The 16533-nt window shown below is 45.3% G+C and overlaps 1 protein-coding gene across 1 annotated transcript in view; it reads left to right on the top strand.

The window, feature by feature from the left end:
• LOC138304349 (dynein regulatory complex protein 11-like) overlaps positions 1 to 16533 on the top strand; it is a 411831-nt gene that overhangs the window by 70409 nt on the left and 324889 nt on the right. The window contains exons 2-4 of the mRNA XM_069244325.1: positions 1415 to 1742; positions 6132 to 6251; positions 7762 to 7953. Coding sequence (XP_069100426.1) covers positions 1415 to 1742; positions 6132 to 6251; positions 7762 to 7953 — 640 coding nt within the window. The remainder of the gene's footprint in view (positions 1 to 1414; positions 1743 to 6131; positions 6252 to 7761; positions 7954 to 16533) is intronic.

Below are 16533 nucleotides of genomic sequence, written 5' to 3'. Positions count from 1 at the left end.
ATATATGGACTGAGAGACAAAATTAAAATAGAGGTAGTTAGACAACTGTTGAAAGGATATAAGCCTGATGTGATATTGTTGCAAGAAACATTTACATTAGTACCTTTCACTGAGACAAGCAGACAATATCCCTGTCTCACTTGGTGTTTTTGGTACTAATGCATGCTTTAGGTTTTTTCCTGCAGAAAGTTGAGTGTCTTTTAGTAACATTGACCTTGAAGATGATCTGCCACGTTTGTGAACTGCTAAAATGCCACCGTCTTTAGGGATACAGTGTTGTAAAACATTTAGCTCACCTACGTCACACACCATGTTGTTATGTATGACTCTCATAGATAGAACGCATTCTGACCGCTAATCGCTGTTATGACGCAGCAACTCTCCCTACATCATAAAGGATAGTTCCAGGCCGCGCTGATGGCTTCCAGAGAGTCCGTGGGTGCGGTGGAGGCTCTGCTCCAGTGGAGAGCAGAAAGCACAACTTGGAGCGGGAAGGGTGTGAAAAGCTGCAGAGGGGGGTGTGAGTGTGTGGATGGTGAGACCAGGGATCATTATTTTCATATTGGTTTCGGGGTAGAAATTGAAGAGACGGTGGTGTGATTGGGTGGTAGGACACAAGTTTTTTTTTTTTTCATGACGGAGGGTTTTTTAAACGCAGATGCTGGTGGAAGTGAGTGGCAGAACCTTAGGTAGCTTTGTTCAGTATTTGGAATTGGGAGGGAAAGGTGTTGCTGTGGGTGGCGTGGGAGGGTGGCAGGGTACCAGATTCGTCTGTTTTTTAGAGAAGGCGGTTGATAGTCAATGTGCGGTAGAGGTGGGTGGCATGACACCAGATGTAGCACGTGCATGGTGTTGAGGCAGGTTAAGCCATGTTGTAAATGTCTATCATGTCTCCTGTACCTCTGACTACTTACGTAAAGCAGGATAGATGGTTTGATGCGCCACATATAACATAACATTGTAGCTGGATAACAGTGAAAAATGTGAACGTTTTTCACCTCCGACAGTATGTTATAGTGTCTGTTGGTTGACTGTTGATTTATGAGTCAGATCCATTGTAGGTCAGGCCCCAGGTCACAGGAGGCCACAGACCCAAACCACCATGGTCGTGGCCCACTAGCCCCTGTCTGCCCTGCCCCCTCCACAAATGGGGCCTGACAGTCATATTAAAACCTTGTTCATTACCAACTTTTAAATGTGTGCATTCATAAAACTAATTATACACGTTGTTCCTCATTCCTGTGTTTTCAAAACTCTAGATTCGGAGAAGATACTGCACTGAGCTTTTCGTTAATTTCCTTACTGCATTGACTGAATATCTCAGTTTTATTAGATTGCTAAACAGTTGACAGAAGAGGCAGTCTCGTCTCTGGAGGGGTGCACTGGTAACCTTTTTTTCTTTATCTTATTACAGTGTGTACAACAAGATATGGGTGGATTCGCATCAGACCCTCTCAGACCTTTTGGTGCAAGAGCTCCCTTCAAAGCCACCACTACCAGAAAGAGACAGGCTGGTTTTCTTTCAGATGGTGGCCACTCTCTACATACGCTACATCCAAATCCTAAGGAAGCTGGATACTGCCTATGACCAGATTGTCCATCCACAGAAGCGGCGTGTGGTGCGTGTGGTGCTAGATGCTGTGATGGGACGTATACTAGAGCTCAAGAATGAGATGGTGCAGGCAGAGTTCTCAGAGTTTCACTACATGGATGACATATTACAGGATCTCAAGCTCACTCCGGTATGTCTGCTTTCTCCGGTATGGATTGGATGATGCTGGTCATTGGTGTCTGATGGTAATGGTTAGATTAAATGGAAGGATGTACTTTCCTAGTAAAAGTGGGACTCCATTGTTGGAAGTTAATTTCACGTTACCCTGCAAGAGGTGAACACATGTTATTGTTATGTTTTAGAGGCCACTTTATGTAGTAGTTGTGGAACCTAACATTCTATTCCTCGCTGCCTGTGTGTATGTGAGGAATATGGAGGGCAGTCAGCCAACTCTAATCTACATGCTGAGGAAAGTCAATTGACTGATTCCTACCCCTTCCTGGGGCAAAGCATTGACAATATGCCTTTGCAAGAGTTCCATAAAATGTAATATTCTAGCCTCACACCAAGTATTAAAAAGTGTTCTCGGTGATGAATCTCTGCGGCGAGTTAAGGCTAGTGACTAGAAAAATATATCTGTGGCAGATACTGTTACAAGGTTTTAGTTGGAAATGTATATCAATTGAAACCTCTCACTCATACTACCTAATGAATACATAATCACTAAAAAAGTAGAAGATACATTAACAATGGCATAACCCATAGGTTTGTGCCCCCCCGCTGCCCAGCAGCAGTTTGTGATGGTCCTAAGAGGTACATTTGTGTTGGCCACTTCACAGATAGACAATTGGTGTTCTCTTACTGAGGAGGGTCATGAGTATCTTAAGCCTCTACATAATTTCCTTAACACCAGAGTTTTATTTTCAATGCACCCCTTTTGATTTTAGTCCCAAAAGAGCTAAGGGCCAGATGTAGCAAGAAACAATTTTGCGACTTGCAAATTGCGAGTCATACCGACTCGCAAATTGCAACTCGCAAAAGTGCATGCAGAAAGGTGTCTCAGACACCTTCTGCGACTCGCTATGGGGTCGTGTAGTGCTTTCCTCTTATCTAGTTTTTAAGCACTAACATAACACAACAGAAATGCACTTCTGAGGTCAAAGAAGACTTTTATTGTTGTTAATTCTTCCCCAACCACAATATTTATGAATGACGAATCAGTAGCTTTCAAGCCCGCGTTAATCAAACAAAATATATCAGTTTGCAATATACTCAGCAGGTTATATTTATAAGATATTGAATGCAAAGCAAAACAAATACTTCACCGTGTGGGAAACTATTTACAGATTCATCTTTCTAAGGTCTGCAAGCTGATGACCCCTTGTCAGCCGCGAGAAAGAGATTCATCTACCGACACAGGATTGCTGGCAGCTGGCGCCAAGCTCCAGCACGAGGTCCGGCAGATTCGAATCTGACTCTCTGCAGCCTGTTACATTCGTTACAAAGGTGTGCCCCCTCCTCTCAGACCTGGGAAACTGAGCAAGCCTTTTGGAGACTGGCCAGGTCTCCAAGACTACTCCTGTTCCTAAGCTCAAGCGAAGAGAAAAACAACACCCATGTACTCTCTCTTATCATGTCTAGTCTACTGTGAGAAAAACATCTTGGTTCTCTGGTGCAAAAACACAGCTTGGAAAAATACAGCTTGGATTCTCAACTGCAATGTCTAACTCCACGTTAAAGGCAATAGGCAGCTAACCTAAGTATCAAATGCAATGTCTAGTGTCATGTCAAAGCCAATAAGCATCTAAGCTGAATACAAAATGCAATGTATAATATCATGTCAAAGCCAATAGGCAGCTGAGCTGAATATAAAATGCAATGTATAATATCATGTCAAAGCCAATAGGCAGAATACAGAATGTAATGGCTAATGCAATGTCAAAGCCCATAGGCGGCTCAACTGAATACAGAAAGTAATGGCTAATGCCATGTCAAAGCCAATAGGCAGAATACAGAATGTAATGACTAATGCAATGTCAAAGCCCATAGGCGGCTAAACTGAACAAAACATACCATGTGCTACTGGTGAACATTGAGCAACTAATATGCGCAGTGGTGAAACACAAAGTCATTGGTCAAAACAAAATTTAACAAATGGCAGTACAGGTCGCAAAGACCCACCTCATGAATATTTATGTGGTGGGTTGCAAATTGCGACCCCATAGCGAGTCCCTGCACTCACAGGGATGGTGGCCTGCTGGAGACAGCATACCTCCATGTCTGTGACTGCTTTTTTTAATAAAGCATTTTTTTTTTTTTGAATTGCAGCCCGTTTTCCTTAAAGGAAAACGAGATGCAATTCAAAAAAATAATGAAACCATTTGGTTTCATTTTTTCAGAGTAGGCAGTGGTCCATTGGACCAAATGCTTTTGGTAACTGCGAGTTGGTTTGCGACCGCTTTCGCGGTCACAAAGCAACTCAGCATGGCGATGCGGTCGCAAATAGGAAGGGAACACCCCTTCCTATTTGCGAGTCGGAATCACATTTTGCGAGTCGGTACCGACTCGCAAATTGTGACTCTGCATTGCGATGGCCGTTTTGCATGTCGCAATTTTTATTGTTTAGATCATACAATAGTACATATAAAACCAAACCCATATTTCTTTAGGATAGACCTAAATTATGGAGCCATTTCATTTATAGTTCTATAATTGGCATCACCATGTTGTTTGTTTTAGACTCTGAACCCCATAAATATATATGTTAACCGCAATATATCAATGCATCTTGGACATCTAAGTAAATCTTTATACAAAATACCCCATATTAACGCATAGATTGTATCAACCATTGGAAAATGTAATCTACTTTCATAAGCAACATACAAAAAAATAGGATGACTGTTTTCTAAAAATAACATTAATTCATTATTGCCAGGGACGAGGCCTTATATCCATATCAGATAAGAAATGTTACTACCAGGTTTTGGGGTCAAATAGATGACTTAAGACTTTTTGAACATATTCTCAATGCTGAAACTGAACATATGGTTCCCCAGTAAGCTCATGTTCAGGAAAGTGCAATCTCCGTTTAAAAAAAAAAAAAAGACACTTGGTGCCCAATTAGAGGACGGCTGTACTACTGCTTCTGATTACAATTGGCCTGCTCTTTCCACATTTTCCTTGTGCAGGAACACTGGGCCCGATTTTACCAGCCAGAAAATTCAGTCAGTAAAATTAATTGTGGATTGGGCTGTAAGTGCAGCTTGGTTCCTGGCTCCCCTCTTAGGAACCGCGAGAGGGCAGAACACTCCTCTCTTGTAGTCTGCAGTCTGCCATACACATTGATACCTCCTTGTCCCAGACAGGCCCTTTGCCCTGAGCATGTAGTAAACGGGAGCATCAGTCCACAAAACGATGAGAATTTTGTGTGCAATTTGTCCCAGAAATACAGTGTCTGCATGGTTATTATCCATTCCATGGGGTTTAACTCGTAAATTCACAGCACTGATAGGGTGTTTGTTCCCTGAACCTGTCTTTACGTTTATGGAGTTTGTACCATGCCAATACCATGCAACTCCTAACCCTTAGGCCTGATTACGACCTTGGCAGATGGGAAACTCTGTCACAAACGCTGTTTGACAAGTTCCATAGAGTATAATGGAACTTGTAATATGGCGGACAGGATATCTGTCACATTTGTGACAGTGTCTCCCATCCGCCAAGGTTGTAAACACATTACTATCTGTGGTGGACCATACATGTGCAGTAGCATTTTCAGATAGATGCAATATGGATCGTTGCAGTGCTTGTTCCTTGCAAATTCAATAATTCCACCTACTGACAACACTAAAATACTTAAGATTCTGAGGCAGCATGGGATCAAATTGTAATCATCATACCAACCACATTTCTCATGAAACTACAGTGACTTAAAAATGTTCTTCCTCCGACTCCAGGCATGCAAAAGGAAATTGACAGCACAATTCTGAATTTTAACATCCTCCTGACTCATAGACAACCATAATGCTCATCTCCTAATTAATAGCCTACATTGCCTCAAGATAGGATTCAGCCATAACTTTCTTAAATGTGAGTAGCAACGACAAGAGAGAAGATGCAGATCAGATTCAATCCAGCATTGCAACTAGAGTGCTACTCACTAGATTGTTCAACTCTTCCATTTTAAAAAATTTCAGATATTGTTTTTATCATGTTCAACTGGCCTTTAGTGATCTTTTCTGGTTGAGATCATCCAGTTTTCAGCCAAGAATCCTACCCACGTATTGAAACAAGTGGGGAAAACCATCATGGGCAAAGCGAAGGACATTACTCGTAATCTCTTCATGTACAGATGGCATAGAGTTGGACCACAGTATTGCTAAAAAACAGAACAGACGTAATAACGTCCTTGAGCTATATACTGCTAACTCCCAGTACAAATCTAATAGGAAATAAGGAAGCTGATTTCCATTGGCCACATATCCTTCAGATAAATGCATTTTATTGAGGTCTAGTTGACTTTCCATGCTGTTCCTATAATAATGCTAAATGTATTGACATTGTACTTATTTCAAAGGGAGACCTGGAGGTTCCCATCCCTAAATATTTCCAACAGGAGCGATCTAAGGTGATGCAGGAGCGCAAGGATATTCTGGCCTCTATTCTGTCCACCATGGAAACCAAGGAGCCTCCCAAGGTAAGTACATTTGGAGATTGTGGTCTGTACACTGGCACAAGGACATAAGGACCTGTATAGGGCTGGGTGTGAGCCTGGGCCATTAAAAAGCTGATGTTGCTGATGGGGATGGGTTGTTGTGGCAGCTGAAGGAGTATGCAAATTAACACTCTGGCACTCGCTAGAAATATTATTTGTTATTTGAGTTTGATTTTGGGGGATGGGGCGGCTGGAACTCTCTTGGTGGAACTGAGAGTTAAGCTTGTCTGGCAGAAGCATCTGGTTAGAGCGAGCAAGAGCAGCTAATCTGGGTGCAACACCTCATTCGAAATTGTTACAGAGTATAATTCAGATCAAGGCACGTGAAGGACACTGACATTTCAAATATGATCTTGGTTTAGCAAAGTGCGGTAGATTATTTTTAGGAAAACTGAAAATAGTTGGGAAGGGGTGTAACGCAGGCCTCTGCACCCCCTGTGACAAAGGGGGGGGGGCAAATCCTTCAAGCCCCCCCAACCCTGCAAGGGGGCCCCATTCAGCATAAAGCCAATGAATATTTGTGACATATGGGAAACTCAGGGGCCCACTCCACATTCTACAGGGGGGCATCATTTTGCGTTATGCCACTGAGCAAGGGGCAACAAACTGGGTCTGGTGGGCTGATGGTCACTGTGCATCTGATGTGGCATTGGGGTGGTTGATGGAGGTGGGTTTGTGGAGGCTCATATACCCTACTGTAGGTGGGAGAGCCTCACCTCAAGGGAGGTCAGGGCTGCTCATGAAGGAAGGCTTTTTGTTTCTGATATTGTATTGTAGCAACTGACCCAGGGTAGTGGTGGGTGGTACAAGGCTGGCTCTTGGGAGAGAAGAACAAGTAATAGAAGGGGAAAAGCAAGTCGTTGGGGTTGGAACAGCTGAAGTGGTATCACCAAATGATGGAGATGGAAGCGACTGATTGAGAGGAGTGTTAGGGAATTGGTTTGCTAACATGATGGCTGAAGAAGCTGACGTTTGTAGTTTCTGGAGGACAGTAGTACTTCTGTGCTGACACTTATATATTATCCTCCATGAAAACGTGTTGTATCCCTCTGCCAATTGTCTTTGGTGCTTTTTCTTGTGCAGTTCCTAATGTGAGAAATGCATGCTGCTGGGTGGCCCCTTCATTGTGCTTCTGGGACTAAATTGTAAGGCTGCAAAGAAAAAGAGATGAGCGAAGCAATGAAGAGTGGGCACAGCGGGGTGGCAAAGGAGAGGTCTTGGAGAGAGCAAAGTCTGAGGAGCCTTTTTGATTTGAGTCTTCCAAATTGTGCGTTATGATTTGTGTTAAGGTTGCCTGTACTCCACCTAATTCCATCAATGACCCGTCCAGGAAGGAGCATGGGAAGTATTACTTCCCTATAGTAATTTCTGGAGCCATTAAGCTCATATTGTGACATGATAAGGTCCCATTTGCTTTTAAGCTTTCAGAGCTTTGAGTGCCTCATCTTGCCCTGAAATATTGTTCCGTCCTGTTTCTACTCATACTTCACAGAGTATTGTACTGCGAGAAATGCCAATTGAAGAAGCCATACGACTGATCCAGATTTCTGAACGTGCTCGGCAGGGCCGTCTTCGTGCCAATTTCATGCGTGAAATCCAACGCGAAGAAGCGCGGCAGAAAAGGGCCCAAGCCTATGCATTTACAGATGCAGATCGTGAAAACGCATCACTGCACATTCAAAAGGTAAGTCAGAGTTGTGGGAGGGGTTGCGAAGCTGGAAATAATCGGACAAATAAAACAATCTAGCAATGCCTCCATTAATGACTTGAACAAGGACTTTGTCAAAGTCTGAAGCAATTCCACTTTTGATAGTGCATACCATTTGGTGGAGGCAGGCCTCATAACCCTCCAGGAAGTAACTGGGCTTTTAGGGGAGTCAGAAATTGTACCTTTTCAGAAGGTCAGTGAGCATTGTTGCAGTTAGGAGTCATACTGTTTAAACCGGTAAAGACAGATTTTGATGAGTCATGTGGATTTGTGGATTTTAACAAAATAAAGTAATTTTGTTGTCAAATGTCATACTTCTCCAAAAATGAAACAGCTGTGGTGGCTTCAAGAGCTGTGCAGCGTTATAAGGTAGGTGTGTGCCTTGTCGGGCTAGTGCACCCCTTTAGAAAGTAAGATGGTATTAGTGGTTTTATGAGTTCTACCTCTTGCAAAGGCAAGTGGACTTTGCACGAATTAATAGCCACGTGCCTTCTTACCGCAGGAGTGGGTTTTGTTGAAGCAGGAAGCACATCACTTTAGGCAATATTTGGTCCATAGATCTTGGGGCCCCACTTTTCAGACACCTTGGCAGGCATGCTTTAATGGATCCAAACTGCTGCACAAAATAGCCATCTGAAAACAAGTATTTTTAAAGTCGCACCAGCATTTGGCTCATTCCTACTGCTGTTACTGATGGAATATGTTGTCTCCCAATAATATTGACCCGTCTTACTTGAGTGCCAAGTTTATTAGTTATGCTGCTACCATTCAGGCCCTGTATGCCTCAATAACCCTACTAATTTATCCCCCTTTTAGAAAAGTGAGAACCTGGATTTGTTCTTTTCAAAATGTTGGTTTCTGAACTCTGACTTCAAGTACCAGATTACATTTACGAGCTATAAAATCATATGACATTCAGGTGGACAGTCAGACAGTGTGGTATTTCATGACACATTACTAGTCCCAGTGATTTGTACCAGTCCCAGTGATTTGTACTGTAGACACCTTGCCTCAGAAGTATCCTTACCCTAAGTTGTGGACCGAAAGTCCATTTTGTGTCAGACCAGTGCCATATGGAAAAACACAACATCCTTCAAAAACGACATGGGGTAAGCTTTATAAGTAACCTTAGTTCTGCAAATTCATATTTATGAAGGGCAGTGATAGGTTGTCATAATGTAGCTACATTTTGCCCTCCCTTACAGTCGCAAAACCTGAGATAAAAAAATTAGTCTATTGGTAGGTATATCTTTTCAGCCTTGTTGGTCATGTCCCAAAACAAATTTGAAGAAATATTGGTGTACCTCCATCATTAACGTTGTAAACATCACTATTCATTCATACATTTCAAAAATCTATAATCATGTGGATTAATGTAATCACGTACCTTCCTCCAAAATTTAAACAGCAAATGTATCTAACTATTAATATTGCATATATTTTATGCACTTCCCCTCTGATCTGTCCAAATCACAGGGCAGATAATCCAATTTATCTTCCCTTTAGCGATGATTACTTAATATAAAATGCGCAAACACTGATTCATTTAGTACACACTTTGAAAACATCTGGCAATCCCTTCTCAGGATGCCATGCACACAAAATACTGCCCGTGGCATAGGTAAGTCACCCCTCTAGCAGGCCTTAAAGCCCTAAGGCAGTGTGCACTATACCACAGGTGAGGGCATAGCTGCCTGATTAATATGCAACTTACAATGTCTAAGAATAGACTTAGACACTGTATGGGTATATTTCTCATGCAGCTATGCCCTCACCTGTGGTATAGTGCACCCTGTCTTAGGGCTTTAGGGCCTGCTAGAGGGGTGACTTACCTATGCCACAGGCAGTATTTTGTGTGGATGACATCCTGAGGGGAATGCCATTTCTACTTTGCCTTTTTCTCCCCACCAACGCACAAAATCTGCAATGGCAGTGTGCATGTGTTAGGTGAGGGATCCCTTAGGGTAGCACAACACATGCTGCAGCCCTTAGGGACTTTCCCTGGTCACAGGGCCCTATTACCACTGGTACCTTTTACAAGGGACTTATCTGTGTGCCAGGGGGGTGCCAATTGTGGAAACAATGGTACATTTTTAGGGAAAGAACACTGGTGCTGGGGCCTGGTTAGCAGGCTCCCAGCACACTTTTCTGTCAAGTCAGCATCAATATCCGGCAAAAAGCTGGGGGTAACTGCAACAAGGAGCCATTTTCCTACACCAACTTTGTGTATGTTGGCTATAACAAGCAATTTAAGCCTATATTCTTCAGGAAATCAGAAATAATGTTCTTGTAGTTGTATAACAGGTTGCAGAAACACTTGCATAATTGCTTCCCAGTATGATAGAAAAGTACAACAGATTCTACCTACCACAGTTACTCCACTTCGCTTTCGTTATGCCACATCTTGTTACAGAGAATTGTATATTCTTACATAATACACATAAGGTCAAGTTCTCCTGGCATACTCTTCATTTACTTGTGAATTTTCAGTAGCCCCACGATGTATGGAAACATGCTGTGTTCAGGAAAATAAATGTTCCCTTGATGCATAGCAGTCGAGGTAGATCTGTTACCCCTCGGAGTGCAGTCCTAAGAACATTCCCTTTGCTTGCAACAAATAATCTAGGTGTGCATAAGAATATTGAAGTGGTGACAAAAGGTTGTATGTTCGTTCCCAAAGGTGTGTCTTGCTCTACACATCAAGCAATCCTGCTTCTACTAGTAAGAGTGTATACCCACTGTCTCCCTGAATATAGTGTGCATTGCTTGCGATTCCACTTGTTCTTAACATGTCCAACTGATAGGACTCCAATGTAAGGAACTCTCCACCTCCACCTACTGTCACCGCTAAGCCTTCTGGGTTTCCATAGGGCTTTCTCCCAGGATGATAGTTTCCTGGGACCAAGAGGCAAAGAAACAGTGCTCTGTTTCAGATCCTTACTTTTCGTCTTTCAGACATCACCAGTCTGCCTTTAACTCAATGCCTCCCCCTGTACAGCTGGTAGGTTGCACTGTCTTATCAACAACTAAGAATATGTATGCATTGAGTAAGCCAGAACCATGGGCACCCCTTTGGACTCTGGAGTAAGTAGCAACACAGATGACTTGCATCATCCGGAGAGAAGGAAAGTGAGGAAATCAAAGCTTCAATAATACTATCATGACTGAGTTATCTTTGAGCACACCATCTGTTTTACCAACTGTCTCTAGAGGGGCGGTTTTGGCTGAAAACCAAAAACAGGCTCCTTTGTCAGTGGAACACTCTCATTTCATTGCCATTTAATCTGTAATCCAGGAAGCCTGTGATGGCTATCATCTTTTTCTTGCTGTAAAGCAGCAAATAGTCACCCTGCCACGTTTCAAATCATAGTTTCTTTCCTTCAAGGCTAAGTGGCACCTTTGACAAGTCTTATTCATTATGACCTTTTGGTTTTGAACACCTATGGTAATGATGCTCCGCCTATCTTCCTAATGAACACTAACTCCTGTACAGCTCATCTATGGTTTCACAAGAGCTTGTCTCCCATCCCTATGTGGGTGACAGCTAGCACCCTAAAGTTCAACTCAGTCAAAACTAAGATTATCTTCCTTTAGAGCTCCTCTTCTATTTGACCTGAACTTTTGGAGGTCCAGTTTTCTTTCAGTTCTCAACCAAGTATGTAGACAAAACCCAACAAAATCCTCATTTTGGGGTTTGTCTTGATTGCACCTCTCATCTTGAATCCCTAAATTAACAGCATTGCCTCTACTTGCTTTGGCCTTCTTCACCCTTCCAAGTGGTTGCAATGTACTTCATTAACCTCAGTTATCACCTATAGAGATAAAGGAGACCGGCAGACCACTCTTTTTTCAGGCCCATCTTTGAGAAAATTGCAGGTGCTGTACATTCCTGACTACCAATGTGCACCTTGCCACGTAAGAAGAGAGCTTTGGGCACAGTAAAGAGGAAAACAAATGTATAGTTTGAAAGAATGATAGTTTCTGATGGATACACCTACCTGTGGATTCCTCACCTAACGAATTCTCCCCTCGCGCCAGCTTCGACGGAAATTTCTTCTAGCTCTTAACGTCGACGATGACGTCACAATTGCCCAACTCCACGCAATGCCGTATGACGTCATCCAGGCAATAAGAAGCCCTCGTCGACGTGCAGACGTCAGTTCCCTTTTTTTCCGTGCCTTCGAATAACGTTTTTTTCTTCAAGGCTAACAGGGAGCTACAGTGTCGACAACTCAGTTGTTGTATAGTTACAATGTCGCAGCCAAGAAAATCTGGCTTTAAGCCTTGTAACCAGTGTGGGGGTCGGATGTCGGTCACTGACCCCCATGAAAATTGTATCTGGTGCCTTAGTTCCGACCATGAGGTCGAGTCATGTGGTTCCTGCCAGCGCATGAACCCTAAGGCGCTTAAGGAAAGAGAGGCTAAATTATTCCTGGCCCGTTCCAGGAAGAGGAAGGAAAGGCGGCATCGGAGAGAGTCCTCTTCGAAATCTGCGAGAACTCACAATCGTTGTGGAGACTCTCGGCGCCGTCCGACGTGGGAGATTAGCCCGACCGTCACTCCTCCGCCTCCGACTTCACCTTTGTCGTGTTTGAAGTCGAGCCCCTTCAAGATCCGGCGTCTTCTCCGGAGCAGGAGTTGCCTGGCCCATCATCGGCTTCTATACCGGCGCCAACACCGCAAACATACCCAGCTTTACCGGCGCTGGGTACGGATCCTGTGGCATTTTTGGATGCCATGTTCAATATCTTTTCCAACATGGCGCCTGGTGGAGGGCATGCATGTTGGTTGGGCCCTTTAGCTTTTAATTTGGGTGCTCCGGCTCCTTACAAGCCGACGCCCTTCATGCCATTTTTGCCATCTGGAGCCGCTACGGCGCCGATGCCTTTGGCGTCGCCAAGGAGACCAGTGACGCCTACAACGTCTGCGACTCCGGGGCCGGTGGATTCTCCACGGATCCAGTCCACTGTCAAGGTGCCTGTGGCGCCGGAGGGTCCGGCGTCTGATGGATCCGAAGAACGGTGCCGGCAAAGATCTTCGGCTTTGCGCCTCCTGGAGGAAGAGGAATATAGCAGGCAACATCTGGAGGAAGGCGAAATCTTGGAGCCTTCGGGTGATTTTCAGGGTCTAGACACTGCAAGCGGTATTGATACTTCCCCTGAATGGGATTAGGCTTCCCCTGGGGAGTATACCGAAGAGGCTGCATCTTTTCATGCAGTAATAAGGAAGGCTGAAGATTTTTTAGATCTTCCTCTTCCGGCTGCTGAGGTGAAATGGAACCTTTTGATGGAAGTGCTGCATCCGGCCTCGGTGGTGGCGGAGCCTCTCTTGCCCTTCAATGAGGCTCTCCTGGACCCCATCAAGGACATTTTGAGGAAACCTGTGACTTCTACAGCTGTTAACGGGGCGGTAGCAAGGCGCTATCGTGCGCATGCAGGTGACCTGGACTTCCTCTCCAAACACCCAACTTCCGGAGAGTTTGGTTGTTCAAGCTTCGTGCTCCTCCCGGTCATCCCCTGGTTCGTTTCCCAGGACCCCTGCGGACAGGGAGTCAAAGAAAATGGACCACGCTGCAAAGAAGGCCTTTTCGTCATGCAGTATGGCCTTGAAGTCGACCAATGCAACCTGCATTTTGAACCATTATATTCATGCCCTTATAGAGGAGGCTAAAGGTCATCCAAACTTGTCACAAGAGGTGTTGCATTTGCTAGCGGACGCTCAGGCGGCGACCCAGGTGATCCAGTCTGGGTTGGCCACCTCAGACTCTGTGGCAAGGGCTATGGGCACATCCATAGTATCGAGGCGTCAGGCTTGGCTGTGCTCATCAGGCTTCTCTACGGATGTGTAGGCAACTCTGCTGGATCTGCCTTTTGATGGAGAAAAACTCTTTGGGACAAAGGCAGATTCTGCTCTTGAACGTTTCTAAAGAGAGCAGAGCCACAGCAAGGTCGTTAGGACTTCAGGCAGCCACTTCCTCTACCTTTAGGTCATATAGGAAGTTTAGGGGTTTTGGACGTGGCTCCTCCTTTCGTGGCAGATTCCAGGCACCACAGCAACAATCTGCAAGCTCCCTGCCTTACAGATCCTTCAGGGGCAGGGGCAGAGTACGTACAAGAGGAGCAACCCAGCAGCACTCTGCCTCTTCCTCTTCCTCGGGAGGGGTGCAGCAGGGAAAGCAGCCTTAGTCCTTCACCGCTCCCTGTTCACTTGTCTCCGGTAGGGGGTAGACTTGCCCAATTTCTTCCAATGTGGGAGTTTATAACATCGGACTCTTGGGTCATCGACATTGTGAAGAGAGGGTACGCTCTTCCCTTTCGGGAGTTCCCTCCTCCCTTCCCTCCCCACCCATCCTTCTGTTCGGAAGACCATCTTCTGTTACTGCAACAGGAGGGGTTATCCCTATTGGCAAAAGGCTCAGTAGAGTTGGTTCCCGAGCAGGAGAGGGGTCAAGGCTGTTATTCAAGATACTTCCTGATCCCAAAAAAGGATGGTCGGTTGAGGCCAATTCTGGACTTGAGGATTTTGAATTGGTTCCTCAGGCAGGAAAAGTTCAAAATGCTGACCCTTTCGCAGGTTCTTTTGGCGTTGAACGAAGGAGATTGGATGGTGGCTGTCGATTTGCAGGATGGGTACTTCCATGTTCCGATCCTCAAATCGCACAGGAAGTATCTCCGGTTTGTGGTGGGATCGCAGCATTATCAGTTTGCGGTCCTCCCGCTTGGTCTTACTTCAGCACCTCGAGTCTTCACAAAGGTGATGGCGGTGGTAACGGCAGAGCTCAGAAGAAGAGGGATAGCGGTGTTTCCCTATCTGGACGATTGGTTGATCAAAGCCAAGACTCTGGAGCTCGTGCGGCGTCACCTGCAGTCGACAACTCAGTTGTTGTATGACCTGGGTTTTTCAATCAATGTGCCCAAATCTCACCTGGAGCCCTCTCAACGCCTCCTGTTCATAGGGGCAGTACTGGACACGACATGGAATCGGGCCTTTCCTCCGCCCCAGCGGGTTCAGGACATTCAGGCGTTGATTCTGATGTTTTGAAATTGAGCAGTAGTTCCAGTCCTCAAGGTCTTTCGTCTGCTCGGTCTGTTTGCTTCTTGCATACTGCTGGTCACTCATGCACGCTGGCACATGAGGGCTCTTCAGTGGTGCGTCCGCAGGCAGTGGTTTCAGCACAAAGGGGATCTCGAAGATTCGATCACGATCACCAGAGACACTGCAGTGGATCTTCAGTGGTGGGCAGTGATCAGCAACCTGTCGCAAGGAATGCCTTTCTCGCTGCCTCCGTCAGTGGCCACAGTTGTAACGGATGCTTCCACTCTAGGGTGGCGAGCTCATCTGGGGGACCTGGAGGTCAAAGGCCTTTGGTCTCCAGTGGACCAGAGATTTCACATCAATCTGTTGGAATTGCGGGCAGTACGTCTGGCTCTCAAGGCCTTCCTCCCTTCCATTCGCGGTCAGTCAGTCCAGATTCTGATGGACAACACTACCGCTATGTGGTATATAAACAAGCAGGGAGCAGTGGGGTCGTACCTTCTTTGCAGAGAACCTCTTTGACTCTGGTCCTGGCTTCAGGACCACAAGATTTGCTTGGTAGCAAATCATTTGGCCGGGGTTCTGAATGAACATGCAGATGTTCTCAGTCAGCGCAGCACGGCCGACCACGAGTGGCGTCTTCATCCGGATCTGGTTCTTTACATCTTCCAGATGTGGGGGTATCTGCAGATACATCTGTTTGCTACTCAGGAGAACGCGCAGTGCCCGTCATTTTGCAGCCTCCAGTATCCGGTGCAAGGAGCTTTGGGAGACGCGTTTCAGATGTCCTGGAAGGGTCAGTTGCTTTACGCGTTTCCTCCCATACCCCTGATTCCTCGAGTTCTGAGGAAGATCCGCCAAGACCGGGCCCAGGTCATCTTGATAGCCCCGGATTGGCCAAGAAGGGTGTGGCACACAGACCTTCTCCAGCTCTCTCTGCGCCCTCCACTCCATCTCCCTTACAGAGTGGACCTCCTGTCGCAGTCGCAGGGGCAGATTCTACACCCCCACCTCCAGTCTGCACCTTCATGCCCGTAGATTGAACGGGGCAATCTGAGTGCTTTTTCTCTCCCGCCGGAAGTGGTGGATGTTATTTTATCGGCCAGGCGACACTCCACCAAATCCATCTATGTAAGTCGATGGGCTAAATTTGTACATTGGTGTGGAGAGAACCGTATTGATCCCTTGAAGGCTCACTTGTCTGATATATTATCATTTGCTCTTTCCTTGGCACAGAAGGGTTGTGCAGTTGCCACAGTTAAGGGCTATTTATCAGCACTGTCGGCTTTTCTGTGCCTCCCTGATCAACCTTCCTTGTTTAAATCTCCAATTGTTTTGTTAAGGGGCTCACTAATAAGTTTCCGCCCTCACCATTTGTTATGCCTCTGTGGGACCTTAATTTAGTATTAGCATTTCTAATGGGATCGCCATTTGAACCAATGCATTCTTGTGATTTGCGTTTGCTGGTTTTTAAGACTGTATTCCTGGTAGCCATAACATCGGCCAGAAGAGTCAGTGAGC

Source organism: Pleurodeles waltl, chromosome 7 (assembly GCF_031143425.1).
Source record: "Pleurodeles waltl isolate 20211129_DDA chromosome 7, aPleWal1.hap1.20221129, whole genome shotgun sequence".
In the NCBI taxonomy this organism is placed as follows: Eukaryota; Metazoa; Chordata; class Amphibia; order Caudata; family Salamandridae; genus Pleurodeles; species Pleurodeles waltl.
This window is presented reverse-complemented; position numbering and strand designations above follow the sequence as displayed.